The 21456-nt window shown below is 39.3% G+C and overlaps 1 protein-coding gene across 3 annotated transcripts in view; it reads left to right on the top strand.

The window, feature by feature from the left end:
* MOB3B (MOB kinase activator 3B) overlaps positions 1 to 21456 on the top strand; it is an 80626-nt gene that overhangs the window by 19110 nt on the left and 40060 nt on the right. For 2 of the 3 annotated variants that reach the window (XM_057364977.1, XM_057364978.1), the window contains exons 2-3: positions 10511 to 10609; positions 19660 to 20267. In XM_057364977.1, the coding sequence (XP_057220960.1) occupies positions 19850 to 20267 (418 nt within the window). In that variant the 5' untranslated portion in view covers positions 10511 to 10609; positions 19660 to 19849. Of the gene's footprint in view, positions 1 to 10510; positions 10610 to 16244; positions 16749 to 19659; positions 20268 to 21456 lie in introns of those variants that run through there. The other variant, XM_057364979.1, reaches the window with a different exon arrangement.

Genomic DNA, 21456 nt, shown 5'->3' with positions numbered 1-21456 from the left:
TTGCTTTCATCTACTGTTCTCAAAGCACTTGAGGAGATACATTTTTTACTCAAGACAGTAGTTTTGATAAATTTTTGTAGTTATATCTTACAGCAAAGAGAGCAGTCATTTGGAAGCCAGGTTTTTCACTTTTAAAATAAATAAATTTTATAATCCATTTTTTTTTATTGTACTGATAAAGCTATCAAACACAACTTAGTTACATTAATGACCTTTATAGAATTATTAAGAAGGAAGATTCCACTTGGATTGTACATCTCATTATGCTTGCAGGTGTAATTTCTTACCATCTAGATTTTTCTAGCAACATACTGGTTTCTACAGTGTCATCAAAGGTGGCAGATTGCAGGGACAGTGTGCTTCCAGAGAACAAGAGGATCCGAGATTACAATACCTTACATTATTGGCCCTCCATTTTAATTTCCAAACAAAATCTTAATTTCACAGTACCTTTAAGAGATCTTGTCCTGCAATGTGAATACTTAGRTTGAAAAGCCTTCTGCTGAAGCATCTTGTCTCTGGGAATGGAGAAAAAGATTAGGATGAACAGAATCATAGAATATCGTGTTTTGGAAAGGACCTACAAATATTGTCAGAGTTCAACTCCAGTCTGATATCTATAGTGCACAGCACAGTGTTTTTTCTTTCAAAATCCTTTGCAAGTAAAGGGATTTTGCATTCCTTCATGACTAYATATCTAGGCAGCTTTTCTGTCTCTTTAATTTGCAGAATTGTGAATTATTAATAGTCTCTTAGCAGTACAACAGGAGCATGAGCTGGGAGATGCCTGTGTAACCCAGCTCTCCCACTCAACCAAGTAAGTTTCCTGCAGTCTYCAGTCTCCAAAATTCTCAAGGCTTTTGCACTGAGACATACTGCAGAATCCACGTGGCAGGAGGGATCAGAGTTTGCTATAATAACGTCCATAACTGATAAACTCTTTTCCATGTACAATGTTCTGCATCATACAGTAAACTAACATGTTAACAAAACAGAACTTAGCAGATAAATAAAAGCCTGGGAGAGAGCTATGCATCACCAATACTGTGATGTATTGGTATACAGACTCTGTATTCCAAAGTCTGTCCTACCGTTGTTCTTATCTAGAAACTAGTTAGGATTAAAAGATGGTAACGTGGGTTGGCCCTGGCCAGATGCCAGACACCCACCAAAGCCTCCCTTCTGCAAACTGAACAGAGGAGAGAGAATTTAATGAAGAGTTCATTAGTTCAGATAAGGATTGGGAGAGAGATCACTCACCAAATACCATCATGGCAAAGCAGGCTTAACTTAGACATATGAAGTGAATTCATTGCACTAACAAAATCAGAGCAGGATAATGAGAAGTAAAATGAGCCATTAAAAAACACCTCCCCCCCCATCCCTCCCTCCAGCTCCACCTCCTACCCCAGCAGTGCAGGGAGACAGGGAATGGGGGTTATGGTCAGTTCCTCATCYGAGGTTTCTCCCTCTGCTGAGGGAGARGAGTTGTTCCCCAGCTGCACTGTGGGGTCCCTCCCGTGGGGGACAGTTCTCCATGAACTTCTCCGATGTGGCTCCGTCTCAGGAGCAGCAGCTCCCTGTGAACTGCTGCARTGGGAATCCATCCCATGGRCACCAATCCCTCTCAGGCTGCTGCAGTGYRGGTCCCTGTTCCATGGGGTGCAGTYCTTCAGGGACAGGCTGCTCCAGCCTGGGAGCAGGGCTCCTCTCTYCATGGACCTCCCATGGGGTCACAGCCTCCTCTCAGGAATCCACCTGCAGGTGGATTCCTGCATYCCCATGKATCTCCATGGTCTGCAGGGGCRCAGCTTCTTCATCGTGGTCTCCACCAGGGGCTGCAGGAGAATGTCAGCTCCAGTGCTTGGAGCACCTCCTCCTCCTTCTCCTCCTTCTTCACTGACCTTGATAACTGGAGAGTTGTTTGTCTCACATGTTATCACTCCTCTCTTCTCTGGGTGCAATTAAAACTGTGCCAGCCCTTTTTGTTTTTCTTTCTTCTTGTATCTGTTATCACAGAAGCATTACTGCTATTTCTAATTGTCTTAGGCTCGGCCAGTAGCACATCCATCTTTGGAGCCAGGAACTGGCTCTGCCAAATATGGAAGAAACTTCCAGCAGCTTCTTGCAGAACCCCCCTTGTTGCATCCCCACCCCACTTCCAAAACCAGGCCATGCAAATCCAATACCAATGGTTATAGCCAGCATCTTCTAAGAGAAAGTGAGTATAAGAAGTTAATTTATGCTGCAGTAGAAAGCTTCACATCATAATAGGTAGTAAATATATTTTATTACATGAAGTATTTAGCCTTGAGAGTCTGGATTCAACTGTTTAGAGCCTTTTAATATAATGCCTTGTACCTCATGGCAACCTTTTACAATACAGTGTAAAAATAAAGTAAGGTGACTGGTAGGAGCCTGTCTTTATAAGGGCACATATCATTTCAAGGTGTCAATTGCCTTGCTTCCAACTGGAATCCCCCTGTATCTTACCACTATCCAGTGCCTCATCCAAGAAGAAATAAACAATTTATGTACTTTGCTGTGAAAATAATCCATATGGCTTACATAAGAGCTTTAACTTTTGCCATGTTGTAGTCATGTCAGTGGCAGCTGCACTTGGCCCTGCTGGTCTACTGTATTTATGTGTGCCAGAGGCACCAGCGTTGTGCACATTGGAGMATTGATTAGCCTGATACTGCTGGACCAAAGTGCTGCAAAGAGCCAGAAGGCTTCCCTAGTTTTCATGCTTTGTAGAGCATAATGTAGTGACACTTTGAAGATGGGTCTGGGCTGGTAACCAGAAAGCCAATATATTTTTGTGTTCTGAGGGTGCAGTTATGAAGCATCAGTACTGGCTAGGTCACTTGGCTTAGGTGATCAGGTTGAGCCCTGAATGGAATTGTCTACCTGGCTGGTAATGTTGCCCCTGTAAATCATACAGTCAAAATCTGTTCAGTCCTATATCCTTTCAGAATTTAGTCCATTTTAGACCATGTCAGTTGAGAGGCATRGTTGTCTTAGTTTCTCTTCTTCATAAATGAGAATTCCTGCTGAATTAAGYTACTGATAGATAATTGAGTTTTTCAGGTTTCTTGTTAGGAACTTTGTTCATGCGTTTGTTGCAATATGTGTGATTGTTTATTATACCATGCAATTTGACATATAGTCCAGAAAAGCGGAGTTGCTGAGTTATTCTTTTTAATCATTGTATTTCTAAGGCAGGGCAATTAGCTTCTCTTAATACAGACTTGTGCTCAGCAATGCATAAATTAAGCTGATGGATACTGTGTTGTTACATTGTTCATATTGCCCTTTCATTTGTAAATTGTGGGATTTAAATATGTCCTAATGATTGTTTTTATATAACTACAGTAATACTATCAGGAATTTGTATTACATTCAGCACAAACTGGACTGTTTTTCATGATCAAAGCTTATTTTGTCTTCAGACAGGTCAGACTTGTTTTATTAGTTAAACTAAGGGAAGGGATGTGCAAAGGTCCAGTATATTTTATCTGATGAGAAGGATGTTTTTTAAACATGTCTCAGACTCTTGAATTCCAAGATTTATTTTAAAAGCACTTCATGGGAAGTTCGCAAAAATAACAGATCTACTACAATACATTTTTGCCATGATTTTTCATATTGGAAGGCCAAATCTTTGTTTGCCTTGCAGACTACTCTCTTACCTCTTAAGTTCAGTAGAAAGATGAGGGTAGAATTACCATTAGTGGGCTTGTTTAGAATGATATTATAGAAAGAATCAATTGTGAGCAATTCTTAAATGATAACTCCTCTTTGAGAACTGTTTCTTAAAGTGTCATAGTTAGGAGCATTGCATCTCATGGTTGACAGGCAAAGTAACTCTAGAGTTGTTTTTTTCCTTAAACAGGAATRGGTGAAAGGGATTGTTACTACTTGCATTCCAAAGGGTCATCGAGTTTTCCTGTGTAACTAATGTCTTATGCTGCTAGCAGATATTTTTTTTCAGATCTGTAAACATGAGAGAATATGTTATGGCTATGACAGCAGAGAAGACTGTTACACGGTCTGCAAAAACTGACATAGAAAATAGATAAAAATTTTAACTCAAGTGGGAACATGTTTATCCACAAAAAGGCATCTGCTTTGCTTTAAGAAGGTGTTAATTTGATCATAAATTTAAGTCTTTGTGGGACAGTTTTGTGGTCTTCTGTGCTTCTCTCTCTTGAGGAAAAAGAAACTTTCCTCAGTTCTTATTCTCTGCTTAGAGTGCTTGTAGCCTAAACAAGAATTTGTCTTTATGCTCAGAGTTTATTCCTGAAGATTTTTTAGWGTGCATTCTAGCGTTTCAACTGAAAGTAGACAGTAGGATAATAGTAGGGGTTGTGTTAGTTTTCTGGGACCTTGGGAGCTGGATCAGTAAGCTGATTCCTTGTATTACCCTTAGATGTCCCCTTTCCTCAGTTCATTTCATAATACCTTCACACAAAAAAGGAAGTGCAGTTGAACCAATTCACTTGTCTGGCTTGCTGCCTGCACTTTGGAATATGTTCCACCTTTTAATGCTCCTTGAACAGTAGTACAAGAGTGCACCATCTGCACTCAAGACTAATTCATCTGATAATGTCTTAGGAACCAAAACATTATAAAGTCGTAAGCAGACAAGAAGCTTGACATAACATTTCCTGCATTTTTTCAGTGAAGTTGTTCTGTAGCATCTGCCTGGTGCTGGAATAAGCCATGCAATTAATCTAATGACAAAAGGGTSTGAGAGATCAGAAGTGAGCATATAAGGTTACCCCTTACTCTTTAGCAGCCGTATGTTGAAATCGCTTTTGTGCCAGGCACAGTTCAGGCATAGAGTATGCAGTTTCACAGTCTAGGTATGGTATCTCTGCCACAGAGCTGAAATATAAGTCAGTATATCCATAGACTGCTGTCARCAGATAGGTTTTAAGTGTCCAACCTACCACAGATGACATCTGTTCTGTGGAGTTTTGCAGGGTATTGTGTCACTTGGCTTTAGCGGTAGTGGATACCTGTGTTAAGGTTGTATTCTGCCTCTGTGGGAGGGTCTCCTGAAGAACTGGAGGTTGCATCAGATGTACAAGCTTTGAATGAAAGCTATTGAATGTGAAGGGCACCTGTCATATCTCTGTGGGCTAGAGCAGCTACATGCCACATCTGCGTGACTCTCTGAAGACAGAGTCTGCTTCACTAAATTACATTGGAATGGTGTGGTTTTCATGGGGCCCACACAGTTTCAGAGGCATCCTTACTTTACATTTTTATTGTATTCACAAGACTTATAAGTAACTTATCAGTTAACTCATTAGACAGGTCTGGATAGACTTCTGCAACCTATTTTTGTTGAAATATAAACAAYTCACTGCTATGAGGTTAATTTGTTTGCTTCTGTTCAATACAGTGAATTAAATATATTTTAATCTGAATGTATGCTTACATTGCAAGTTAAGTCTTTATTTTTCCATATTTAGGACATTTGGACTTTTTGTCTGTTGTTTGGACTCCTTTTTTTTTCCTTGAGTAAGTAGTAAGTGGAAAATGCAATGCCAGTGTCCATATTTGTTTTGCAATTTAGAAGTTGGACCTGAAAGAAACAGAAGAATGATGATGCTTAGCAGAATTTGGAAAATCCTGATTTTCTGGGAGTAGTAGATTATTCCATTGTACTTATAACTGGTGTTTTTCAATATTTAAAGTTTGTCCTGTATTTTATTGTGTTCCTTTATAGTGACCGTGTTCTCTAAATTCAGGTATCACTTATACCACACTTTTCATGCCATTTTAATCAGGTGTATTAAAGAATGAATAGCAGAATGAGTGGTGGTTTTGTTGTGAACTCCCCTGTGTGTCACGTCAGTATGACTGTGACCTAAATGAAGCTAATGTCCTTTTATTTCAGAGCAAGCAGGTGAAGCATTGCATTATAGGTTCTAGTCTTACAGGCTGTCTGACTTAGTAAGATGTTGTCCTCTTGTTAGGACAGGAAGTCCAAAAGAAGAATAATCCTCTAATTGCATGTACTCCCACACACATGCAATAACTTAATAATTGAACATGTCTGAACATAATTATATAAAGGGCAGCAAATGTAGGTGGTTTACATTATCTTTGTATATTTGCCTGATTGTTTTCCATAGTTAACCTAGGCTTAGAAGCTCAATAGGGACAAAATGGGATGTGGCCAGCAGTGTTTGATTTAGTGACTGCCTGTCATCCTTTTGAATTGTTATTTAGCTGGTGCTTAAAGCACAGCCTGATACAATTCCTGGATGAGTGGAGAAGAGGAGAAAGAAAAAAAAAGAAGTGTAAGGTGATGAAGAGGGTGTTTTGAAGTGAAGAAAGGATGGAAGATAYAGAAATTGCTCTCAGAGGAAGAACAGTAGAGGAAAGCATTTCAGAATTTGGTCTCATCGTACAGCATCGGTGAGATGTGTGTTTTCTGCAGGTGAAGCCGTGTGGGAGAAGGTGTCTGCAAAKTACCATCCAATTGGATGTAATAACGACAACTGCAGATGTACCTCCTATGTTTTGCACCTTGGTACTCAGGTGTGATTGGTGGCTACTAAAGAAATACCAGTAGCTGAAGCTTCCAGTCTTGCTGACGGCAGAGTGATGGTTTCAAGACAATGACTCCCTCAAAAAACTGCTTGCTTGGAAACTTATTTTTGTGGCTTGCTATCATGGATTCTCACTCATTTTTCTAGAGAAAATTTGTAGTTCAGTCCCTGCTGTGCTAGGGTGGGGATTCAGTCTTCTCAGTTAGTCACCTGGGTGGCACTATTTCAGAGAGCAGATGTACTGTTGTTTGGGAGTACTCTTGGGATCTGTGGTGATTGCTGCCTCAAAAATTCTGAAGGCATGTGCCTCTCTAATAGCAGTTACTGTGTGTGATACRGTTGGGTATACTCACATAATTTGGGACTGGATTAAAACCATAAATGTATGAAATTTGTGAGTGGTAAAAGGTGTAATTGAAATGAGATAAAGAATAGCAAGGTAGCAATTCAATTTCTGAACCATTTCTCATATAGCAATTAGAATGATGAAAGCATCCTAGAGAGAAATAAATCTAAGGTTGTTTTGGGTTCATGCCAATATAGAAATAAATTACAAGTGCTAAAATCTCTGTGAGTTTAATCAGTATCCTCAGTATTGTTAAAGAGTCAATCAAGTTCTAATGGATAAAATAAAATGTTTGAATAAATATAATAGAGTTGTATAACAGAAGTGCTAAATAGATAGTGAAGAAAAGATCTCAACACCATTATTTTTATGTGTTGAAGAATGTGTGTTTCTGGCTGGAAGCAGGAGAGATGGAGACAGAGAACCTGGGCATGGGGGCATTCAAAAATACAAGATACTCTTGTTTCTGCTATGGTGTGAGAGAGGGCATGGCGTCTGGGCCATGGTCTGGATCAATTGGTGGAAAGCCAATCCAAGTGCTTCTCATTTGGAAGAATACACAGAAGTGAAGAGAAGACTGCAATAGAGTAGAAACTTCAGTCACTAATCAAGCAATAAGTTATGTTTTGGAAGGATATTCATCTTGTTTTTATACAGTTAACCACAATTAAATCGAATGTATGAATTATTATTTGTGTAAGGTTCTTCAAATTACCTGCAAAGATTGTACCTTGAAGCCTTCCTGGGTGTTTTTTAAGTCATTATTTCATCAGCAGAATATTAAATCATAATAAAGTGCTGAATATTCAGATTCTCAATTTGGGAGTGATCTGTTAAAAGAATAAGATAGAGAAAAGAGTACAGATTGAGTGGAGGTAGTGCAGACAGTACARAGCTATTTATGCCAATGACTTCTCCATAATTTTGGTGGCTTTCCCTTCTGATCTCACATCTTTCTTCAGTGGTCTTTTGGCTTTTGGGCTTYTTTGGGTAGGGTTTTTTCCTTTGGTTATTTGGGGTGGGGGGGGGTGGGTAGGAGGAGAGGGGATGCCTTGGGGTGGTGGTTTTGTTTGGTGGTTTGGTTTTGGTGCTTTTTATTGGTTTTGGTGGTGGTGGATTGGGAGTTTGGGGTTTTATTGCTGCAATTACTCTGAACCAACCTCTGCTTCTGATGTCCTTAAGTGTCATGTAACTGTGCCAGTCTTATSAAACCTTGCTTTGAGGGAATAGGAATTTTTCTGGTCGATCAGTTGTATGCTAGATAGATAGACAAATAGATGAATCAGTGTTTAATGATATATTGAAGATGCTATGAATTCCTCCACTGCTGTAATCACAGTAACCACCTGTTGGTTTGGATGTATCTTTGGTAAGATAGCCTGTCCTGCAGTAAATGTTTCCCAGCATCTACACTGTCTCAGTTAGTAAGTACCAAGATGCTCTTAACAGTTCCCACTAAAATTCTTCTGTGAAGCCATGGGATGAGATATGGTGAAAAGTGGTCTCAAGGTTTCAAAGGTTCCTGAAGAAATGTCACCACGTAACAACCTGTTAATTATATTAGGAAATTAAATCTGTAMTGGTGTTGCTCTGACTGGAGCCTGAGACAAGCAAAGACCTTCCTGTTGAGTCACAGTATGTGCCACACACAAATGTACAAGTAGAAACAAGAAGCTACCAGGATTTCCTTTTTCTTGGCCAAAAATTTTGGGGGGCATGATGTGGGAAACATGATGCATAACARTTCGGTAGGAGGAAGCTTAGCCACCTGACAACTCCTGCATTCAAACTTTGCTACCTTTGCAGTCAATGTTTTGTTAAAAATCAGCAATTGACTTGTTTAGAGCTGAACTGAGCAGTGCCAGGCTGTGGTGAACCAGTGCAATGCAGATGGCACCTTCCAGAGCTTCAGCTGTGCTTTCSCTATGTGCTGGCAGCTGTGGCTGCACAGACGACAAGAAGCATTCATTTATTTTTCTTCAGAGTAAACTGCTTGCTATGATCATAGGGGAAAGAACTCATATGTTCTAGCTGGTTATGTTCATATGCTGTATGGATATTGAATTTTGTTCCTTTTTTTGTGGTATTGGGTGTTTATTGGCCACAGCTGTGGGCAACTTTGTTTGAAAGGCAAGATCCTTAATCTGCAGTGAAGGCAGTTTTCCTCTATTTATACCTTTTAAGAGCTTGGTCTCATAGCTGCTACAGTAAATTTTTTGTGTGCATGGTTAGAAAGAGAGCTAGTACTGAGTGAGAAAGTGTAAAGAGTAATCAAAGTGTAAAGAGTAATCAAATACTGTACTTCTGCCTATAAAATGTTTTACCACTGGGATAAATTGATATAAAAAAACTTCCCAAATTCTTCTTCCAGAACAGTTTGTGAGTAGTTTTACTTGCTTGTTAAATTCCTTCTGAAGCACACCATGGGTTAAGCAGTATGCAGAAAAGGCTTTTGAAGTACTTTAGTTCACTAGAAATGTAAAGCTGAGTCATAAACCACAGAGTTACTTTTCATTGTGTAGGGGGAGCAAGGCAGTTCCGCAGTTATTCCCTGGAGCATACTGCTAGGGCACTGCTCCTCTAGTGCTATGTTCTGCCAATTAACGGGGGCAATTTGAAGAACACAGACACCRATGGAAAGAATGGTCTTATTTTGCTATGAATATTAAGGCAACACAAAACTAAAAGGATACATTCCATAAAGCTATGCGCTTGGGTTTAATAATATGCAAAAATAAGTAAGATAATGCCCCTAATCATTACTATGYGAGAGAAAGGATAGTGATTGAGAAAGATACAGCACCAATTGCCTAAATACCATCATCCAGAGTCTGCAGTTACTGGGGAGCCCTGTTTCACAGTGAGGACCTGGAGAACCCTTCCCGGCAATTGGGAAAATCCTATGCAGTTTGTCCACCCATAGGTGAGGGCTCCAAATACACCCTAAAAGCAGGTTCAGCTTTTATAGGCCCAAATCAGCAAGTCAAAGTGACCTGATTACATTTTTAGCACCGAAACATCTGGATCTGATGGCACGCTTCCCAACCAGCCAGGGCCAGRGCTTGACTGGGAGAGTTTTCCCCTAAAATGCTCTGCTAAAAAGCCTCTATTCATGTCAGTTGGGGAAGTTTCTTATAATTATACATTTCATGCAGATAACTACACATGGTTATAAAGAGTTAGCATAAACATCTTTGTCACCTGTTTTTAGCTAAAGTGCTTAGCTTTAGCTAAGAATACTCCTGGTGYTAGTCACACAATGTCCAGGATCCACCTGGAAAGAGTCAACTCTTCCTCAGCTGAAGCAAGTGAGCCTCACAGCATATCATGCTGGTGCTTTATGGTCTGTGCAGAGCTATGCGGTCAATACAGTCCTGGCTAGTTACTATCTGCTAAATTGCATTAAAGGGTAGCACATTTTTGCAGTCTTAAACTCTCCCCAGGTGAAAAATCCTTGTTATGTAGTTGTATTGTCAGTAGGAGATGAGACTCGCATTCCTCAGAGCAGGTAGTTGCAATGCTCAAGTTTTCTTTCTAATAGTAATTGTTTGATATGTGATTCCTTTGACATCCTTTACTTGCTTTCATATTTCAGGTATCACAGATGGCAAGGAAAACAAGTTTTTTCATCCAAGTGAGTCCTTCAAGACTGCTGATTTAGAGTTCTGGAGTGTGAATGGTTGCTGCACCCCAGGTATTCTGTTTCTATCTAGCAGATTCTCTTTTTTTTTCCCCCTGTGCATGGTAGTAGGTCTTTTTGGCCAAATGGTAAGTTTGAACATGTTAAAGTTACATGGTAATYATCAGAATTATTCTCCAGAGAAAAATCTCTTCAGCCATCAAGTCAGTTTAGTCCTGCAAGTTAAGACCAATGTAGAAATCAACACTGTGGATGATTTATTTCTTTGAATTTTGAAAACACAGATCCCGCAACTAGACACAAYGCCATCACCACTTGCAGAGGTTATGCCATGTGACTGCATGCTCCTGAAGCACCACTTGCCAAGTTGAAGGCTATGTTTATGCCATACCTTTGACCTATAAAATTGTGAAGTGACAGATCTGTGAAATCTTTTGCATACCTCAAAAGACCTTGACTTTGTTTCCTTGGTATGAGTTAAAAAATGTCCATCCTGGAGTGTAACAGACACAGCATTGCCAACCCAGGCCAGGGATGGGATTGTCCTGCTCTGCTCTRTAMCGGGGCATCCTCATCTTGAGTGCTCAGTGCAGTTTTTGGTGCCACAATATAAGAAAGACATTGAGCTGTTTGAGAGTGTCCAAAGGACAATGGGTGAAGGGCCTTGAGGGGAAGCCGTGTGAGGAGGGGCTGAGGGCACTYGGTCTGTTCAGCCTGGAAGAGACTGAGGGGAGACCTCACTGCATGGACAAGTTCCTGTAAGGGGAAGAGAAGGGGCAGGCACTGATCCTTTCTCTGTGGTGACAGTGACAGGACCACAGGGAGTGGCTTGAAGTTGTGTTCAGGGGAGGTTTAGTTTGGTTATCAGGAAGAGGTTCTTCCTCCAGARAGTGGCTGGGCACTGGAACAGGGTCCGCAGGGAAGAGGTCACAGCACCAGCCCGACAGAGCTTAAGTGTTTTGACCATGCCCTRTGGTCATGCTGTGACTCTTGGGGATGTCCTGTGCTGAGCCACAAGTTGAATTCAGTGATCCTTGTGGGTCTGTTCCAACTCAGATGATTCTGTAATAATCAGCTGTAGTTGCTGCCACTCTTTGTATTGCTGTATTGAGTGCTTTGATCCAAACCATGTTGTTTCATACTATTAACTTTTCTGATAACCACGCACAACWTTTTTTAAAGTTAGTTGATTGGGTCCTACAGCTGCTAGAGATCTGTTTCAGGACAAAGTTAAGATTTATGGTAAATAATAGGAAGATATTCACAATTAAATTATCACTTTTGAGTTATCTGCAGTGAATTTGAGGGGCTGCACTACTCCTACTTGATTTTAGGTGAGTTTTGTTTCTTAGCAACGTGGAGTTAAGGGTAATTTTTTTGTAACTGAAAATCACRCTCATGTTCATATTTATCAGTGCTTGTTAGAAAGGGTGCTGTGCACCAACTAAGTACGTCATAGCTTCCTTTCAGATCTTTGCTTTGGTAAATACCTCTGACCATGAACTTCTTTAGGACAGTTGCTTAGGCGCTGTATCACCAGCTGTGTGTCTCTGCTGTCCATTCTGCCGCATTAACCTGTGCTTTGGTAGGAAAAGGCAGACTAGTGCTAATGGGTTTGAATGGGTGTCAGCTGAAATTTTTACATCTTGTTTTCAGTGTSTGTGCTTGCAGAAACTCCTGTTTTCACGCTGGAGTGTTAGCTGTTTGTCTCTGCCAGCATAGTGTTTGTAACTTGACTCTGTCATTGTATCCCTGTTTTTTTGCATGCTTTTCTTGGGCAAGAAAATGAGTGGTTTTATATGAAATGCCACTGAGATGGAACATATGATTTCGGCTTTTTTCTTAAAGCAGAACACATATGTGGTTTGCTAAAGCTAGGATTTAGACCAAAAATAAAMCTGAGTTTGGCCGGTGCATGTGAAATAGAGCACCTGAAATTCTAGGGCATAAACTACTGRCTTCTGGCAGATAGTGCATTTTATTGCCTAGTTGAGAAAGGCTCTGATGTCAGATCTCAGACAASACTTTTGTGTGTGCACATTTTGCTCATGTGAACTGACTGGCATTTCTTCCACAGAGTTGAGTGGACTTGGTTTTAGGCTTTCATATGAGAATTGCATGGATGATTTGTTGGAGAGAGCAGGAAATAACATTTTAAGTCTCTCAGTTTCTACTCACTTGTGCTAGTGGTTTTAAAAGTCAGAATGTCTTATGGGTGTCTTATGATTTTATAAAGGAGCGTTTTCAGAGTGTAACAGTAAAATTTTAGCTCTGTTCTCTGACTTCATTATCACAGCTCCCACAGCATGCAGCTTAGTCAGCATCTCATCTTCAGGAATCACTTGAAATCAGAAAAAACAGGCTGGGGGAAACAAATTTATATTATAATAAAAAAAATCAAAATATAATTTAATATGTATGTCCTCTTCTTCTTCAAGGCCATTAAAATTCTCTTAAACCTTTCACCTGATCTTTGTGTATGGTTTTTAAAGGAAGGAATGTTGCAGCAAATGCTGCAATATGCGCACTACAAAAGCTTCATAACCATCCACTGTTGTGGTGAGGTCTCCGTCCACAAAGACGGAGAGATTTTGGCAGAGCTGGTTCTATTGGTTCTCATACTGCAGTTAGTAAGCTGACCCACCCATTCTGCCAGTATGGTCAGCTGTATACAAGAGAAGCGATTGTAACAGTAGCTGGTGAAAAGAGCCACCTGCAGCCAGAAAGTCTTTGCTTTATGGGTGGATGGAAGGATGCAGCAAGTATCAGGGGCTTCATAACTGAAAGTGCAGGCTGTGTGCTTAGAGAATGTGGTTTAGTGATACAGAACAAGTGGCACAGGATTCAGTGTACTTGCACGTGTGCTACTAACAAAGAGAGAACTGGAAAAACCTGATGTTAAATTAAAAAAAAAAAAAAAAAACAAACAGCATTCAAAGGGACTGTCAGAACTGCATGCTTCACTGTGATTTGTCCGTCTGTCAGACTTCAGCCTCAGTAGTTGCCTCAGCTAAAGGGAGTTCCCAATCTGCTTTAAAGGTTTGGGAGGTTTGAAATTATTGCGGCAAACACTGTGATTCACTTAAGTGGCCATGCCTAAATAACCACTCCCATGGGGTCTGTCTCATCCTCTGCCTTCCACACACCTTTCCTTACATTCTCCTTTTCCCTGTTTTGTGGGGATCAAAGAAGTTGAGAGGGATGAAAAATTGGTGGTTTGTTTGGTTATTGCATTTTACATGTGAGTCTCATACAGCTCCCTGCTAGGGGAGGTATAAATGCCTGGGCCAGGTATCATAGGGAGTTKTCTAGAAGGTAAGAACATAAAAGGAGAGGAGAGGCTAATTGGGGAATAGAAGTTAAACTTCAGAGTAATCTAAATCATGTATTTTTTGTAGTTTCTTTACTGTAGTTCTGAGGGATACTTCTTTCAGTTCACCTTAAATTGTATGCGGCGGGAATTCCACATTCCTAACTAAAATGCTATGGATGCTGTAACAAATACAAACTTGCAGTGAAGAAGTGTCAGGGTACTTTCAATATCTTCATGGTGATCAGTGTTCTTTTACAGAACTTCAGATGAAATGTAATTTGATTTAAGGCTTGTGAAAGGCACTAAAATGATACTTGTAAGGAGGCCAGTCCTCTCTTAAAACATAAACATTTATCCCTCATGAGAAAAAACATGTTTTATTTGCATTGGTAAACAGCACATAACATGTAAGATTTGAGCACTCGTACCTGATTCTGCTGCTGTCAAACAGCTGATGCACTTTAGCATAGAAATTACTGCTGTTTAAGTCAGCTTCTAATTGTTTTGTATAACCAGTTGTCCCAAAAGGAAAGAGGGGCTTCTCTGTCTGTATAGAAGGGAACTTGCTCAAAGAACTGGAATTAAATATTTGTAAATAAAGTATTGGGATACATAAATGCAGTAGCTCTATCTAACATCACCTAATATGCTCATGGAAGATATGCAATGTTTAAGAGCATTTGCCTAAAAAGGTCTGCAAACATCTTGTATATCCCTTGATGTGTGCCCAGGCCATTCCTACTCAATCATGCCAGAGTGACTGACTGTGTTCTTTAGCCAATTATTATTTTTCAATTTTATCACTATGAAAACCTCAGTATTTTTGCAGAATGATATATCTTCATTTGTTTCAGGCTTATCCAATTTAGCAATTGTCTCTTATTACGTAGTTACATTCATTTTTTAAGCACACAGTTTTATAGACAGTGATCCATTGTGTCTTGCTTTCCCTTTCCAGTCTTTTACCTTAGAAAAGTTTCAAAGGTTACTTATGTTTACTCCATTGAGCCTTAGCACTTTATGCTGACTTCTGTGATTGTTTACAAGTGTGTTTTTTGTTAGTCTTACAAAATCACTTGCTCCTTTTTTTTTTTTTTTTTTCCCATGCCCAGACAAGGAAAATACTAATTATTGCATGTAAAATGAATGGATATTGTTCTATGTCAGAAGTKTTTCTGACTGTGGGAAGGCTTTTTTTCTAATCCACACTTTCCACCTGAGTGTCTTTAGTCTGCAGTGTTGTTATTGTGGTTACTAGCACAAAGTAATCCCAGCAGCTTTAAAGGAAAGGAAATTGCCACTCAACCAGTGTCATTCCTGAAAGAATGAAGAATGGAGACTTAGATTTTGGAAAGAAAAATGTGAAAAATATAGAATTCATCTGATGCAGAGTTGTTTTTAATATTGTGTGTCGCTGGATAGACACCTTGCTRTGTGTTTTTTGCTGGAGAAGTTTCGTCTCCTACTGTATGGATTAATAGAACAGGATTTATATCAGCTACCTTCCCAGCAGACTTCTAAAGCTTGTGTAATTCTCACTAGAACACCATGATGACACTGTCCATAAACAGTGTGTTATTTAACATTTTTGTTACCTGCATTTTAATGAAAATACATGAGGAAATTATATAGGATGCTTTTAACTCAGCAGTGACTCAGGTAGGATGCTGGTCATGGTGTGTGGTTTGTTGTGGGTGTTTTTTTAGTGGTACCTGCATGGATGGGAATGGTTTATTATTTCCAGATGTTGGTATACCTGATARTAGGCTGAGTCTGTTTCTGCATAAGGCAGGGGAACAGCATTGGTTACTGTGGTGCTGATGCCTTGGATGAAACTTAGGAGGTCTGGTTGTCCTGAGATCTCTAAATCTTACCATTCTCAGGCATGGCTCTGCCAGCAAGGGAATTCACCCAGTTGCATTATACATGCAGTGAAATAGTCCATCAGGAAAAGTTGCTGGTGGCTGTCACAGAAATACTTYGCTCTGAAATAAAAAAGAGAAACTGAATCACTGGGAGGAGTTACCTCTCTGGGCTGCCCATACCAGAACAGTCACATATTAGGCATTTAGTTCAGAGGGACATGCATGTCCCAGTTTAACATTAAGCCAAATACCATGCGTGACAAAGTCATTCTTTATGCTTCATTGTATAGCTAGAACCYGTCACAGAAGATTAGAAGCCAGTTTCTATCACGACACAAGTATAAGCCAGGAGCAGTTCTTATTATTATGATATAACAGTAAGATGTAAACTGCACATGGGTGCTACTGTACCACAGGTTTSAAGGAGCTGTGATTCAGGCTGACCCATACCCCAACATTGTTCACAGTGTTTCAGCTCTGAAGTCATTCTCTCAAAACCGTTTGAGATCTTGAAACTGGAAGCATTTTTCRTTCTTGTTAGGTGAAAACTGTCATGGAAGTGAATGTGCTCACTGGCAAGGCAAGTTACATTCTCAGTGCTTTGAAAATGGTGAGATTTTGCTCGTCATTTGTTGTTGAAGCAATCTGATAATTTTTCATTTTGCTCATGTTATGTAGTTTTGAAGTAATAGCTTTGATTATTAAATTCTCCCTTACAAAGATTTAATTGGCAGTGTGTGATTTKGGATGAAATTGCAAACCTCTTGTCATGATTGTTGATTCAAACACAGTACAGGAAGTGTTGGAAGTCTAAAGGCAATTGAGTTCCTGCAATGGATTAGTGATTCAGTTCTAAGCAAAGGAGTGGCCATCCTACCATTAACTCCTGCCACTTCATTGCCTAAGCAGAGATGTTCTTAGCATCCACAGGCTTTGGCTAGAGCTTTCCATTTAGAATTCGCCTCTGAAGGATCCAAATGTAAAATGTCTGTGTTTAATCTCTACTGAAAATAAGGTGAGCCTRTTCCTTTGTTTCCTGTAAGTAATAGAAAAGCTTTATTCCAAGGAAGTAATGGTCATATTGTTTGTAAATGTTCAGAAAAGCCTAAATTCTCATTTATTTGTTGATTTATATTAGCTTTTGAGTAAAGACAATGGTTAATTTGATAGCAAATACCATCAGGATGCAAAAAAAAATGTATTTCATGGGGTTGATTCACTGCAGTATTCTTGTGAAGTTTGGGTCTTTACACGTTTCTGTTTTGCATTCTTGCATGTGAAAATGCATGAGAAAGCAAGTCTGTTGGCATTGCACAGCCTTGAGTAACATTTTCAGACAGAGAAAGAGGAAAAAAAATAARCTCTTAGGAGAGCTTTATTTCTTAAGGGAAGTTAAGCAGTGAGATCTGCTTTGAGAGAGSCAGCTTTGCATTTTTGTATTATGTAAAGTTACAAAAAGGTGAAAGAGGAAGACCCTTAACTTTTATTGCAAGATATCGAACAGAAGATTTTCCAGACAGGAAATTCTTGTTTGTTCTGATTCTGCTTTAGTGAGTTAAAGAGCAGATTCATCTGTCTCCAAAGTAATCTTTTGGATGAGGTTTTGAGGTGAATTTGACCAGCATGTGTGTGTGCTTCCACAGACACCTTCCACATCATCATAAGACTTGAGATAATGAGTTGTTTGCTGAATATTTTGGTTGAATTTTCTCTGCCTTAATTGATTTTATACAGACTTCCTGAATGTGYGGAGAGGAGTGGGAAACAGAATTTAATATGATTAGTTACGTTTACGTATTTGGTAGAAAGTTGCTTATAAAAATACAGTGTGTTCTGTTTTTCTTGAAGAAGGCTTAATTGCAGTGAGTACTGTGCTTCAGAATGTCTCATTTGAAGATGAGTTTTGTTTGGTGCTCAGTTTGTTGTTTTAAATAAACTCAGTAYATGTTTGCAGGTGATGGGAAAGGCAAGGGAGTCAGTGACCACATAAGAGCACCAGGTCTGTTACAGTRGGGAAAAAAGTAGGTAGCAGGGCTGTAAAATTCTGGAGTTAACCTGCCTATTAGTGCAAACTGGGACATTGGCTCCATGCCATATCCAAGTGTGTCAGTCACAGGCTCAGTCTATGCAGCAGTGCTCACCTATATTTTGAAAGGCTTTTGAATAAACAGCCAGCTGTCACAGAGTATTTGAGAGATGGAGGTTGTGGGTCTTAGTAAAAAACAACAAACTGAAGTACAAAGCTGACTCTTTATATGTACCTTCATTTCCTGCCAATGACACTTAACTGTTCCAAGGCTRCTTTTGTTAAAGTCTTCTTTCTCTGACCTTTGTCAGGTTTCAGAATCTCTGGGTTGGAATACTCATTTGAATCTTACTTAAGGAACATGTCAGATGTGGCAATAATCTCTGTAGAGTTCATTCCCARACTTCTCAGATTTTGCACATACAGAATGACTGTTTATAAGGTTGTGATTGGACTATCCCTCCATCATGCCACTAGGAAAAGTTACAACAAGCACTTATCTGTTGATTCCGTGTAATTGCTGCTTGCCAGCAAATTAGCTTGCATGCTAATGTTTCACATATTTGGGAGAGGATTTTTTATGGCACTTACATTCTATTGTGTGGACACAGGGGCTTGCGCACCAGATTTATCTTTGCTGAGGTAGGTATTGTTTTTGTGTGGTTATTAAACCTTTTTTTTTCTTACTTTTTGCCCCTTAGTAAAGCCTCGGGCAACTGTCTTCAGATGTATTTCATGCTAGGCCCATACCGACTTGTAAAATTTTCACAGACATGATTTCTCTTAAGGGAAACAATGGAACATAGATAATCATGTAAAAATTGGCCATTGATTGGGGAGRATTTTTGTAATGCTGTGCAAGTTTTACACATATTGTGTTATTTAATTTAAATATTGCACAGAAGGAAATTTTTATTCTCCATATTAATAATATCTTCAGTACTAAAGCAAAAATCTAATTGAAACAGCACCTATCTCTCCTATTACTCTTAATTACCTGATGATATACTCTTTTCTTGGATATATATACAAGAACAAGGAAAGCTGTAATGCCRTAATTTATTTGTTCAGTCAGGCTTGCTGTTAAAACCATTCCATTGCTAGAGTGGATGAGATGGAACAACACAAAATCTATGTTCTTTCCTTTGTAAGAACAGTGCAAAGTATTCTCCTGTAAAGAAGATAAATTGACCTATAAAAACATGGCAGCTTCACAATTGTTTTCTAATATTCGTACAGAATCCAATAGAAAACTAAGCCCACTACTGAATTTCTGAAATGGGGTCAATAAAAGTAACTATCTCCATACAGTGCTTTGGAAAACATGAATTATTTCTGTTCAATAGTGTAGTTATCCCTCTAACTAGTTCCATGATGTTTGCAAAAGTAAACACCTCAATAATTTGAAACAGAGAACGGATATGAATAAGTTTTGCTTGCTGATTTCTTTTTCCCACAGAGAGGAACACTGAAGCTATGGCAAGTGCTTAGAGGCTGCATTGGTAGCTCTAGGTGCAGTTAGATAAAGTTTCTTAATTGTCACATAGTATTTTTTCTACTAAACTTATATGCACATTTTGTATGTTACACAGTGACTGTAAAAATGCAGCAAAGTGAAACGGTTGGTTTTAATATTTGAAGATTATACAAGATTTATTGAATTCCCATTTTTGTAACTTAAGAACCTCTATTTGGGTAGATATTTAAAAAAAACAGAGAAGTTAATTCTTTAATACTTCTAAAAACTAGGCACTTCTAAAAAAATTTTAAATCTTTATCAAGTTAAAGTTGGCTAGTTTTTAAGATTGTTAGATACTATTTTTCATCTGATGAAACCGTAACAAACTGACAGGACCAGACTTGAATTTGCTGCTGATGTATTTTGTTTCTGTATCCTTAGGGATACAAGGCTTTCAGGGAGGCTTTCAAGAGGAAGAGCTAATAAATTACTCTGAAGTTGATACAAGCTTCTCTGGGAAAAAGARCAGGGCCTGGAGAGCCTGTGATAGAGAGCAACTGTTTTCAGATACCTGCATTAAACCTCAGACGTGCTTTCCTGCCAGCTGCTGCAGCACAGAAGATTAGCAGACATGTCCATAGCACTCAAGCAAGTCTTTAATAAAGATAAGACTTTCCGCCCAAAACGCAAGTTTGAGCCTGGAACCCAGAGGTTTGAACTTCACAAACGAGCGCAGGCATCTCTCAACTCAGGTGTGGACTTGAAAGCAGCTGTGCAGTTGCCCAGTGGAGAAGACCAAAATGACTGGGTAGCTGTTCATGTTGTTGACTTCTTCAACAGGATCAATCTCATTTATGGAACTATCTGTGAGTTCTGCACAGAGAGGACCTGCCCAGTGATGTCTGGAGGCCCTAAGTACGAGTACCGGTGGCAGGATGACTTGAAATACAAGAAGCCCACAGCACTGCCAGCACCCCAATATATGAATCTTCTCATGGACTGGATCGAGGTGCAAATCAACAATGAGAATATATTTCCTACAAGTGTAGGTAAGTTCAAGTAAGAAGTTCTAAAGCATAAATTGCCTTTCCTTCTTGTACTAAGCATCTTCTCTTCCCACCTTCATTTTTAGGGACTTTCAAGCTGTTAAACAGCAGGTGGGGAGGAGGAAGGATCAGAAATAGTGTGCAGTGTATGAAATGTTGATTGTGCCTGCTAGGTGTGGTGGTATTTGTTAGCCTTAAATATTTGTCCCTGTTGCACCTCTCGGGTTAATCACTGAGAGTGATCAGCATTGCATTAATGCTTTCTTGAAAACTCATCAAATTTATATGGCTTTGTACTCTGCCTGGCTACTTGGACAGATCAGAATGGATGGAAAGCAGAACTAGTAAGAGTGCTCTGCTAGTGTGTACATCTGTGTACAAGACACTGAAGAGTCAGGAGTGCAGTAAACTTTGCCCTCCCACCCTCTCATGATTTCTCACCCAAARTTTACAAGTTGAGGAATGAATTATTCTTCAAAGTATTGTCTCCAGTACTTTATATAACTAATAAGTGTTGCTATTATTTACGCAGACAGCCTAGATGAGAGAGCTGTTAAGAGATTTACAAACTCCCTTTTATAATATTCTCTCTGAAAAGTAGAATAAGTAGGTGGAAGTATCCTTGCTAAAACAGTTCCCTCTGGATAAGGACAACTTAGCAGAAGAGTTCATTKTGTAGTTTAGACAGTATAAATCTTCAGCTGTGTCTGCATGCAACAATAAAAAAAAGTTGTAGCTTAGAAATGTCAATGTATTTGCATGATTTTAGCAGTTGTAGTTATTCATAAATAATGACTTATTTCTTTCAAATGGAAAAACTGGGAACTTGATGTAAGAAATGTGAATTGTTGTATATTAGTTGGCCCAGATGAGCAACAAACAAGAAGAATGCCATATGGTCAGATTAGTGCAGCCCCATATTTTGGATTTTATATGCAGCTAGGACCTGCAGCTAATTGGTAGATGATGCATCAAGAGGCTGTGTCTATCAGTGTTTCCAGACCTTTRAAATTCCTTACTCTTGGCCTTGATGGCTAGATGGACAACCTGTGGTTTGTTTCTCAGTTGCTGTCACTTTTCTGTTCTTTCTACTCTGACAGGTAGAAAGGATGCATTAACTATCTTTTTTAATCTGGTTTTTGACAGCAGAGCAAGAAGAAAGAGGATTTCAGAGGAAATAGTATCATATATT

This window comes from Malurus melanocephalus, unplaced genomic scaffold (genome assembly GCF_030028575.1).
Source record: "Malurus melanocephalus ecotype Western Australia unplaced genomic scaffold, MMel_1.1 scaffold_45, whole genome shotgun sequence".
Classification (NCBI taxonomy): domain Eukaryota; kingdom Metazoa; phylum Chordata; class Aves; order Passeriformes; family Maluridae; genus Malurus; species Malurus melanocephalus.
This window is presented reverse-complemented; position numbering and strand designations above follow the sequence as displayed.